General features: G+C 42.4%; 1 protein-coding gene across 8 annotated transcripts in view; it reads left to right on the plus strand.

Moving 5' to 3' along the window:
- The window catches only part of FMNL2 (formin like 2), a 228,497-nt gene that overhangs the window by 122,879 nt on the left and 92,668 nt on the right, over positions 1 to 12,950 (plus strand). For all 8 annotated transcript variants that reach the window (XM_069732948.1, XM_069732941.1, XM_069732944.1 and 5 more), the window contains exon 3: positions 10,514 to 10,594. In XM_069732948.1, the coding sequence (XP_069589049.1) occupies positions 10,514 to 10,594 (81 nt within the window). The remainder of the gene's footprint in view (positions 1 to 10,513; positions 10,595 to 12,950) is intronic.

Here is a 12,950-nt window from a genome sequence, read left to right on the forward strand (position 1 = left end):
TTATACACTGGGTGCGAGGGTCCAGATGTTATATACAGGGGAGCGAGGGTCCGGTTATTATTTGCTGAGGACGGAGGGCCAGATGAAAACCTAGAATTCAGAGATTGACACGTGCCGCCTTACGCTCTTCTCCATGCCGTGCACCAGATATGGTTGAATAGTTTGGCCACCGGTAAGTGAAGCCCTTGACTGAAAAATGCATCAACATGAGGAGCCATTATGGATGGACAGGACATATTTATGTGAAGCGCGACTCATTCCTTTGCCCTCCTGACGTTGGACGCCATTATTTGCTGTAATAGGACATTTTATACATTTTTAATTTCCACGCCGTGTCATTGGAACGCTGATTCATGGAGCTGAAGGGCGATACCTTGGTCATTAATCGCACATAGACATATATTTGCCACAGCGATGAGCTATGAAATGAGTTGGCAGTGGATCATGCCACGCTGGAGATGCCGCGTGAGGGTCTGGCATTGTTTCGCCCCTTCTTCCCTCCCCAATGACCTCTAACTCATTAGCTCTCTCCGCTATGGGATATGAATGAATGTTGAATCGCTCTTTTCCTTTTCCATGGAATTAATCTGTAACAATCTCTTTTCTTCTCTGTGTCCCTAAATGGCCTAAAACCCAAACCTTAAAATGCGTGGGAGAAAATTTGTGAACACTTAGGCAAAGAAGAATTAATGAATATTGTGGCCCCATTGTTAGACGGTTACATATAGCTCTGGATGAGGCGTCGGAGCCCACCCAGGTCATTCTAGGAGAAAAATCACATATCACATTGCGTTTAAGGGGTTTTTTTAAATCTAGTTTTTGGGGCTTTTCATCTTAGTCTTCTTTTAATTTACCCCTTTTTAAAAAAAATTATTTTGTATGTGTTCGCCTGTATTGTTTAGTTCGCTGTTGTGAACGAGTTTGGGGCTTTTCCAGTTGTTTTCAACCTATTCGTCAATTGTGACATTTTAAAAAGCCATTACATTTTTGCAAATGCACTCAAGTCTCCCCCCAAAGTGATTTTTTGCATTTTTTCTGCGCAAAGTTTGCAATATTTTAGGACAATGTGACTTTTTGCTCTAAAAAAAGCACAAAAAAGGGTAAAAGACAAAAATGATTTTGCACAAAATTCATAAATTTGGCACCGAATATAAAGAAACCTCAATGAATGCAATAAGGCAAAAAAATCGAAAAGTGATTCTAAACACCACCCTCCCCACAAATGATTGAGACTCGGGCCCATAGTGCATGCACCTGGTTATCAAGGACTTAGTTATTGATGACCCTTCAGTCATCAGTGGATGTCCCCCATTAATTGCTGCTCAGACATACTTGGTATACAGGGCCGGGTCACCACAGCTCCATACACCATGTACTGGACAATTTTGGGTACCGCAGCTCCGCTCCTATTCAGTTCAATAGGAGCTGAGTTGTAGTACTTGATAATGGCCACTAGTCAGTGTGTGGACCTGTGGTGTACACTGTGTATATCTAAGCAAGCGGTAGGGGTGCCCAGTTTGGGACTCCACATCAATATCAACCCTTCTTTAAGACGTTCTGGCTTCATTTTAGTGGTACCTTTTCCTTGTGTAATAGCTTAATAGTCTGGGAGTCGACTGCTGGAACCCTCAGCGATCCTGAGAACGCGAGCACACTCTTAAATGGAGCAGAGTTGCGCATGCTCGACCTCTACTCCATTCATTGTCTATGGGACTGAGCAGCTTTCTCAGGCAGTCCCATAGACAATGAATGGAGCATTAGCACTTCAGGCTCCAGAACTTCATTCTTAGGATTGTAACAGCATCCCAGAGGTCGGACCCTTAGCGATCAGTAAATTATCTATACCTTGAGAATAACAAACTAATTAATGAGTAGTAAACCCTTAGTATCCATTTCCTACCCTAATCTAGAGCAGTATTAGGATAGCTCCCCATAAGTAGGTGAACGTATTCTATCTCTAATCTGGGATATAATATTACCCCTCTATAATATCCTGTTTATTCTACCATGTGTCTCTGGCAAAACTCGCCGGCAAATTTACAAATCTAATTTGGCAGTGGTAAATTGAAAATATTTATTTTCCGGTCTTGGACAAAAAGCAGAAAACAAAACAAGAAATTTATCAGATTTCCAGACAGACACATAAATCGGGAATGAAGATTGAAGACATCTGGTTCTGGCCAAGATCGAGGCAAATGGACAGAGGAGTATTTTCCTTCCATTGTCTCGTTCCTCTCTCAGAGGTGGTCTCCGCTGGACTGAACTGGAGCAAGTGATTTATTATCAGCCGGACCCTCCAATAAACAGAATATCTGAGAATTTGCATTTATAAAAGAATTGGACCATTTTCCTTATTATGATGTAAAGTGAATCATTGGTGTTAGTTTACGAATACTTGTGCGGATTAGAAAGAGGACACCCATCCTCCGCCCGATCCTGCCTGTTACTCTGGTAGATAAGTTGGTAGGAAATGATAATGATTGCGTTGTACCAACATTATAGGTGGACGTGCCGCAGCCCCCCACCCATCTAAGATTAAAAAAGTGTTCCCTAAAAAAGGTTATCACAGGATACACCTCCGAACAATGTATACTACAACTCCCAACATGTCCATGAGGAGTCTATTCCTAATCTCTACAATCATCATACACTACAACTCCCAGCATGTCCATGATGAGTCTATTCCTACTCTCTACAATCACTGTACACTACAACTCCCAGCATGTCCATGATGAGTCTATTCCTACTCTCTACAATCACCGTACATTACAACTCCCAACATGTCCATGATGAGTCTATTCCCTACTCTCTACAATCACCGTACACTACAACTCCCAGCATGTCCATGATGAGTCTATTCCTACTCTCTACAATCACCGTACACTACAACTCCCAACATGTCCATGATGAGTCTATTCCCAGGGCACAGCGGGCAAATGCCGGGGCCCTGGGGAGAGAGGGGGGCCCACTCAGGCTGTCATAGATACAGCTGGGAGAGCAGAGCAGGAGATAACATGCTCTCTCCGCCTACAAAGTCACTGCTGGCTGCCTTCTCTTAACCCCTATGTGCCAGCTCTGACACAAGCATCTTCTCACTCAGTGAGTGCAGCCAGGCAGGCACACATAGGGGTTAAGAGAAGGCAGCCAGTGTGACATTGTTAGTCTACGTTCACATTAGCGTCGCGTCGCCGTTGCGTCGGCGACGCAGCGGCGACGCACGGAAAAACGCGCGCAAACGCGCGCAAAAACGCGCGCGTTTTGCGACGCGTGCGTCGTTTTTGACGAAAATCGGACGCACAGAAAATGCTACATGTAGCGTTTTCTTGCGTCCGACGCTAGCGTCGGAAACGACGCACGTGGCGAAAAACGCCACCAAAACAACGCACGCGTCCCCTATGTTAAACATAGGGGCGCGTCGCCGCTGCGTCGCCGACGCAACAGCGACGCACATTAGCGTAACGCTAATGTGAACGTAGCCTTTGTGGGGGGAGAGAGCACGTTCTCTGCTCTCCGCCCCTGGCTGGCTGCTGTGCTGCTGAAGTTATGAGGCAGATTCAGGAGGAGCTCCTAGTCCTACCAGTGCATGAGTGAGTGGCGCTGCTATATACTATGTGGGCTGCGCTGCTATATACTACGTGGGCTGCGCTGCTATATACTACGTGGGCTGCTATATACTACGTGGGCTGCTATATACTACGTGGGCTGTGCTATATACTACATGGGCTGCTATATGCTACGTGGGCAGTGTTATATACTACATGGCTGTGTTAATATGCGATCATGAATCGGGGTATGTGTTAAAGGGGGGGCCCACTGAGACTCTTTCGCCCGGGGCCCTCAAAAACCTGGAGCCGGCCCTGTCTATTCCTACTCTCTACAATCACCATACACTACAACTCCCAACATTTCCATGATGAGTCTATTCCTACTATCTACAATCATCGTACACTACAACTCCCAACATGTCCATGATGAGTCTATTCCTACTCTCTACAATCACCATACACTACAACTCCCAACATTTCCATGATGAGTCTATTCCTACTCTCTACAATCACCGTACACTACAACTCCCAACATGTCCATGATGAGTCTATTCCTACTCTCTACAATCACCATACACTACAACTCCCAACATGTCCATGATGAGTCTATTCCTACTCTCTACAATCACCATACACTACAACTCCCAACATGTCCATGATGAGTCTATTCCTACTCTCTACAATCACCGTACACTACAACTCCCAACATGTCCATGATGAGTCTATTCCTACTCTCTACAATCACCATACACTACAACTCCCAACATGTCCATGATGAGTCTATTCCAACTCTCTACAATCACCGTACACTACAACTCCCAACATGTCCATGATGAGTCTATTCTTACTCTCTACAATCACCGTACACTACAACTCCCAACATGTTCATGATGAGTCTATTCCTACTCTCTACAATCACCGTACACTACAACTCCCAACATGTCCATGATGAGTCTATTCTTACTCTCTACAATCACCGTACACTACAACTCCCAACATGTTCATGATGAGTCTATTCCAACTCTCTACAATCACCATACACTACAACTCCCAACATGTCCATGATGAGTCTATTCCTACTCTCTACAATCACTGTACACTACAACTCCCAGCATGTCCATGATGAGTCTATTCCTACTCTCTACAATCACCATACACTACAACTCCCAACATGTCCATGATGAGTCTATTCCTACTATCTACAATCATCGTACACTACAACTTCCAACATGTCCATGATGAGTCTATTCCTACTCTCTACAATCACTGTACACTACAACTCCCAACATGTTCATGATGAGTCTATTCCTACTCTCTACAATCACCGTACACTACAACTCCCAACATGTTCATGATCAGTCTATTCCTACTCTCTACAATCACCGTACACTACAACTCCCAACAGGTCCATGATGAGTCTATTCCTACTATCTACAATCATCGTACACTACAACTCCCAACATGTCCATGATGAGTCTATTCCTACTCTCTACAATCACTGTACACTACAACTCCCAACATGTTCATGATGAGTCTATTCCTACTCTCTACAATCACCGTACACTACAACTCCCAACATGTTCATGATCAGTCTATTCCTACTCTCTACAATCACCGTACACTACAACTCCCAACATGTCCGTGATGAGTCTATTCCTACTCTCTACAATCACCGTACACTACAACTCCCAACATGTCCGTGATGAGTCTATTCCTACTCTCTACAATCACCGTACACTACAACTCCCAACATGTCCGTGATGAGTCTATTCCTACTCTCTACAATCACCGTACACTACAACTCCCAACATGTCCATGATGAGTCTATTCCTACTCTCTACAATCACTGTACACTACAACTCCCAACATGTCCATGATGAGTCTATTCCTACTCTCTACAATCACCGTACACTACAACTCCCAGCATGTCCATGATGAGTCTATTCCTACTCTCTACAATCACCGTACACTACAACTCCCAACAGGTCCATGATGAGTCTATTCTTACTCTCTACAATCACTGTACACTACAACTCCCAACATGTCCATGATGAGTCTATTCCTACTCTCTACAATCACCGTACACTACAACTCCCAACATGTCCATGATGAGTCTATTCCTACTCTCTACAATCACCGTACACTACAACTCCCAGCATGTCCATGATGAGTCTATTCCTACTCTCTACAATCACCGTACACTACAACTCCCAACAGGTCCATGATGAGTCTATTCTTACTCTCTACAATCACTGTACACTACAACTCCCAACATGTCCATGATGAGTCTATTCCTACTCTCTACAATCACCGTACACTACAACTCCCAACATGTCCATGATGAGTCTATTCCTACTCTCTACAATCACCGTACACTACAACTCCCAGCATGTCCATGATGAGTCTATTCCTACTCTCTACAATCACCGTACACTACAACTCCCAACAGGTCCATGATGAGTCTATTCTTACTCTCTACAATCACTGTACACTACAACTCCCAACATGTCCATGATGAGTCTATTCCTACTCTCTACAATCACCGTACACTACAACTCCCAACATGTCCATGATGAGTCTATTCCTACTCTCTACAATCACTGTACACTACAACTCCCAACATGTTCATGATGAGTCTATTCCTACTCTCTACAATCACCGTACACTACAACTCCCAACATGTTCATGATGAGTCTATTCCTACTCTCTACAATCACCGTACACTACAACTCCCAACATGTCCATGATGAGTCTATTCCTACTCTCTACAATCACCGTACACTACAACTCCCAGCATGTCCATGATGAGTCTATTCCTACTCTCTACAATCACCGTACACTACAACTCCCAACAGGTCCATGATGAGTCTATTCTTACTCTCTACAATCACTGTACACTACAACTCCCAACATGTCCATGATGAGTCTATTCCTACTCTCTACAATCACCGTACACTACAACTCCCAACATGTCCATGATGAGTCTATTCTTACTCTCTACAATCACTGTACACTACAACTCCCAACATGTCCATGATGAGTCTATTCCTACTCTCTACAATCACCGTACACTACAACTCCCAACAGGTCCATGATGAGTCTATTCTTACTCTCTACAATCACCGTACACTACAACTCCCAGCAGGACCCCGTACATTTCCATGGTGCAGCATTCAGCACTGCGGATCGATACTTGCAGGTGCATCTCACTAAATTAGAATATCATCAAAAAGTTAATTTATTTCTTCACTGCAAAAAGAGTCATTGCACACAGAGTGATCTATTTCACGTGTTTATTTCTGTTAATGTTGATGATTATGGTTTACAGCCAAGGAAAACCCAAACTTGAAAAATGATTTTAAAATCCAAAATGTCGTCCTACTGAAATGTATGTTCAGTAAATTCACTCAATACTTGGTCGGAGTTCCTTTTGCATCAATTACTGTATCAATGCGACGTGGCATGGAGGCGATCAGCCTGTGGCGCTGCTGAGGGGTTATGGAAGCCCAGGTTGCTTTGATAGAAGCCTTCAGCTCGTCTGCATTGTTGGGTCTGGTGTCTCATCTTCCTCTTGACAATATCCCATAGATTCTCTCTGGGGTTAAGGTCCGGTGAGTTTGCTGCCAATCAAGCCCAGTGATACTGTTGTTTTTACACCAGGTATTGGTACTTTTGGCAGTGTGGACAGGGGCCAGGTCCTGCTGGAGAATGACATTTCCATTTCCAATAAGCTTGTTGGCAGAAGGAATCATGAAGTGCTCTAAAATGTCCTGGTAGACGGCTGCACTGACTTTGATCTTGATAAACACAGTGGACCTACACCAGCAGATGACATGGCTCCCCAAACCATCACTGACTGTGGAGACTTCACACTAGAGCTTGGAAATCAAGGCTTGGATCAGATCCCCCGAACAGTGAGGATTTTCCATTTTCAGATAGGAAATAACCTTTTGGCAAAATGTACGATTCTCCATTTTTCCGAGATTATCCAGCGTTCCTTCCTTCATGACGGAGCGGACTTCGGTGGAAATCTTCTATCTCTGAAGTGACAAGTTGGCTCTTAGCTTAGACGCATCACATAGAAAGAACGAAACCCAGACTCATATTGTGTAATAGGACGTCTGATGCAACCCTAGAAGCTAAATTAACCAGAACTAGCGACATGCTGGGATCTGTAGTTTCACAGCATACAACTTGAGCAAAAAAAAAAAAGATTTGCGCTGCCCCCAGAGGACTGACGGGTAACAGACCAGGGCAGCCTTCACTTCTTCGGCCCTGCATTCTGGGCGCCTGTTGCATTTACGAGACCCCGTGATGTAGTGATGTGTGTTGTGGCCCAATGTTGTAGGGCCAAGTTGCTGCAAAAGGTGCCGACTACACTGGATGTAGAAGTGAACTGCCCCGGACCAGGGCAGCGGGAACCTTTTTTCTCAACTCTACTTTTGTTGTATTAAAGAAAATAAACTTTCTTCTAAAAAGAGCGCCACTCTGGTCCCCAGGTTATGGCTGATATTGCAGCGTTAGGAAAGTTAATGAGCAGACCTGCAGTACCAGACCCAGCCATTGGCCAGCAGGGGAGCTGTTTTTTTTGGGGGGGGAAAAAAAGCAGACCCTTTCATTGTATTGTATCCCTTATGACTAAGGACCCCATCCAAAATGAGTACGCCAAACTTTTTGATGCCCTTTTTGTATAAAGGAAGATCTGACATACAGGAGCCTTATCTATTATCCATAGGGTTTATCATTCTTTAGGACTGAAGATGTTCTGGCATTCCATAAATAGACAATTGATTCCTATGGAAACAGTGCAATACTTTCCTTCCCCTGTGGGGGTGCTGCAGGAAAATCGAGCACTTGTTGCTGCTGCCTTCCCCTACAGATTACAGTTTTAGGGCACTTTGTGATCCGTTTACCATTAGGAAACCCTTTTAAGAAAAGAGATTCTACAAAGATGATAAGCCCATCGCCCATTGTGTTTAGATCATAGACAAGTGGACTTTCTCTACATTTTTACCCTTTTAGTCTCTTGGATAAGTGGCTAAGAATAACAGCTCCATGGTGTTTTGGGTTCATTGTGGAAATCCGTCTCATCACACAATTAATTCACAGAGGATGTGGGTTGTGGAAAGTGACTTTTTTTTTTTTTTTTTTTAAAGCTCAGTCTTGTTGCCTATTGCAAAAGGTTTTGGCAATTATCTTTGGTGTTCAAAGATGAGTAATTCCCAAATAATAGTGATTAAATCTGTAATTATGTAATGAGCCGTGAATCACATCTGTAGCAATGTAGACTGCAGGGGATAGATAGATAGATAGATAGATAGATAGATAGATAGATAGATAGATAGATAGATAGATAGATAGATAGATAGATAGATAGATAGATAGATAGATGATAGATAATAGATAGATGATAATAGATAGATGATAATAGATGGATAGATAGATGATAGATAATAGATAGATGATAATAGATGGATAATAGATAGATGATAAATAGATAATAGATAGTGACTAGATAATAGATAGATAGATAGATCGATAGATAGATAATAGATGGATAAATAGATAATAGATGGATAAATAGATAGATAATGATAGATAAATAGATAGATAGATAGATAATAGATAGATAATCGATGGCTATTAGATAGATAATAAATTGATAAATAAATAGATAGATAGGTCGATAGATAGATAAATAGATGGATACATAGATAATAGATGGATAATAGATAGATGATAAATAGATAATAGATAGTGAATAGATAATAGATAGATAGATAATAGATGGATAAATACCGTAGATAGATAATAGATGGCTAAATAGATATATAATGATAGATAGATAATAGATAGATAGATAATCGATGGCTATTAGATAGATAAAAATTGATAAATAAATAGATAGACTTGAAGAAGGCTCACACACAAAGCCCAAGCGTTGCATAATGGGTCATTAAAACAACCATTTTTCGCGCTATGATGGTGTGCTGCTTCTATTTTTTCTATATATTACAAGGACTGGTATGTACCTAGGAGGCTTTGTACACAGTTATTTTTTCAAGGTGCTATTCTTTGTTCCTTTTCTCTAGATAGATAATGGATACAGTAGATATATTAGATAGGTAATAGATAATAGATAGATAATAGATGATATATAGAGATGGTAGATAGCTACATATAGATAGACAGATAGATAAATAAATATATAGATAGAAAATATATACAGACAATATGTAGAAAGATATACAGTAGATACTGTAGATAGATTGAACGCTCCAGGATTCGATTTAACTTTCTTAGTGTCCGCCCTAAAAGAAATGACAATATGTAATTATCGGGTAAAAGACTTTGGTGTTGCACTCAAGGCCAAGAAGTAGCTGCAAAAGCAACTTTTTCCCCCAGGAGCAATGCATGACCTATAAAACTTCCTATATATCTATTATGGTTCTCCGGACAAAGAGGCTGGTGCGACCTCAAAACGAGAATAAACCGCATCCATCCGAACCCCACGGACTCTGGAATTCATTGATTGTACCAGACTCTGCCTTCCTGTCTCTTCCCCTATACGAGCTATCGGTATCCACAACCAGAAACCATATCCTTTCTTAGACGCTCTTTAAAGGTTCTCACACAAACAACCAGAGCTTTATCTGCACTGATGAAGGGCAAAAACCCCCAAACAGCATTCTGAGGATGGTTGTCTTTTCCTTTTGGGGAAGGATGTTAGGGTAAGTATTGTCAGTCACGTGGCCTGTTAAGGGGTTGGATATTGACTTCTAGGGTAGCTGCATTTCTTTTTCTAGAGAGAGCTAATTTGCATGCCTTTTTCCCAAGAAGCATTGCAGTTCTTAGACCCGCTGGAAGTCTCCACAAGGTGAAGCAGTCCTCCCCCTTGTCACATGGTCAAAAATTTAACTTTTAAATATACCAAGAAGTTTACAGTATTTTCTATTTTTTCCTTCTAGGAACGGTTCCAAGTAAAGAATCCTCCGCACACGTATATTCAGAAGCTGAAAGGATATCTAGACCCAGCAGTAACGAGAAAGGTAAGAGAATATTTCTGGCCGGTGCCATGAAATCCTTCAGATGATCCACGACGGCTCATACATCATATTCAGCAGAACCTGAGACGGGGCCGTATAATGGAAAGTTCTCGTGAGAGACCAAGAAAGCCGAAAATGTAGACATGTCACACCGGCATCCAAAAACGGAGTTACAAAATGGAACCATTATTCCCAGCTAAATTTGGCTTTTAACCAAGTGGTTGGGACGTCAAGAGGCCTTGCATCTGTATAAAAAAGACAAGAATTGGCAAAAATAACTGAGGAATATCTTATACTGTGACTTTACTGAAAAATAGGTGTAATTATTACCATCCAGGCATCCATATGTGCTCATATCCTGTGCTGATGTCTGAGAGGAGAGCTCCGGGGATCAGGTTGCCTTCATTCCAGTCTGATCCATCCTGTCTTGTGTCTACCATTACCGTGTGCTGTGTTATTTTATAGACTTTTTCTTAAAGGGTGTCTGCATTTTCTCAAAGTAGTGGGAGGTCACTGGGATATTTGGGGGTCCCAGGGACCAAGCGGGCTTTGGTTCCTGCACAAAGATGGATATGGTCGGGACTGTGATCTTGTAGGAACTGCCCAGTGTACCCACAAAATTACAACAGGGTCGGGCTATAATTCACATCCATTCCCACTGAAGCATCCAGGATTGGAGGGAATAATGATCTGGACAATTTAAAGGGGTTGTCCGGTGAAAGAAGTTGTCACCTATCTTCTTTTGGATCTGCACCATTTGATAAACTTTTAGAATGGAGTGACATTGTGCATACTCAACCACTAAACCTTTTTTCCCTTCATAATGCAGCGACAGTTCGCATGCTCCTCAACTACCCTTTTCTTCCCTTTATAATGGAGCGACAGCGCGTATGCTTGACCACTACCCCTTCATTACCTTTATAATGGAGCGACCGTGTGTATGCTCGTCAACTACCACTTTATTCCCAATAGCAATAGTGCGCTTGCTTTACTTCTACCCTTTATTCCCTTTATAATGAAACGGCATGCTCATGCTCAACCACTACCCCTTTATTACATTTTTAATGAAGCGGCAGTGTGCATGCTTAACCACTAATCCATTCATCCTCTATGAAGAGGCTGAACTTTGCACTCGTCACTTTCTGTACTCTAGCAGCCCCAAAAAGAATGAATTCATTGGTGGTCGGGTGTACGACCTGCCCCTCCATTTTGTAACTGGGATAAAAATTTCCCATCTGGGATACAAATTCCCCATTCTTACGATCAATGTGGGTCCTCATGTTGGGTCACCCACCAATCAGCACGTTATCACCTATTATTTGGATAGTACATTGCTATTGATTGATTGATGGGTTTTTAACTATTCTTTATATCCAACTACAATTTAAATATTTTGTTATAAGTTCCTAGACAGTCTTACCATCACTCAAGACATACTTTATGCAAGTCTCGGGAAACTATATACTTTGGTAGATATATTGACGATGTTCTTGATACCACTTTACTTTTGTTTAATCCAATCTGTAAAGTACACTGCTCAAAAAAATAAAATGAACACTGAAATACGGCATCTTAGATATCACTGAATACAATTTTCCAGTTGAAAATATTTATTCATTACATAGTGGAATTCGTTGAGAACAATAAAACAAAAAAAAATTATCACTGTAAATCATAAATAATATCCCATGGAGGTCTGGATTTGGAATGATACTCAAAAATCAAAGTCTAAAATCAAATTACAGGCTGATCCACCTTCAGTGGAAATGCGTCAAGACAAGGAAATGATGCTCAGTAGTGTGTGTGGCCTCCACGTGCCTGTGTGACCTCTCTACAATGCCTGAGCATGCTCCTGAGGAGGCGGTGGATGTTCTCATGAGGGATCTCCTCCCAGACCTGGATTAAAGCATCAGTCAACTCCTGGACAGTCTGTGGTGCAGCGTCGTATTGGTGGATGGAACGAGACGTGATGTCCCAGATGTTCTCGATTGGATTCAGGTCAGGGGAACTACCAGGCCAGTTCCTAGCATCAATGCCTTCATCATGAAGGAACTACTGACACATTTCAGCCCAATGAGGCCTAGCATTGTCATGCACCAGAAGGAACCCAGGGCCAACCACACCAGCATATGGTCTCACAATGGGTCTGAGAATCTCATTCCGGTATCTATTGGCAGTCAGTCTACTTCTGGCGAGCACAAGGAGGGCTGTGCGGCCCTGCAAAGAAATGCATCCACACATTATTGACCTACTGCCAAACTAGTCATGCTGGAGGATGTTGCAGGCAGCAGAACGTTCTCCACGGCGTCTCCAGACTCTGTCACGTCTGTCACATGTGCTCAGTGTGAACCTGCTTTCA

Source organism: Ranitomeya imitator, chromosome 7, assembly GCF_032444005.1.
Source record: "Ranitomeya imitator isolate aRanImi1 chromosome 7, aRanImi1.pri, whole genome shotgun sequence".
In the NCBI taxonomy this organism is placed as follows: domain Eukaryota; kingdom Metazoa; phylum Chordata; class Amphibia; order Anura; family Dendrobatidae; genus Ranitomeya; species Ranitomeya imitator.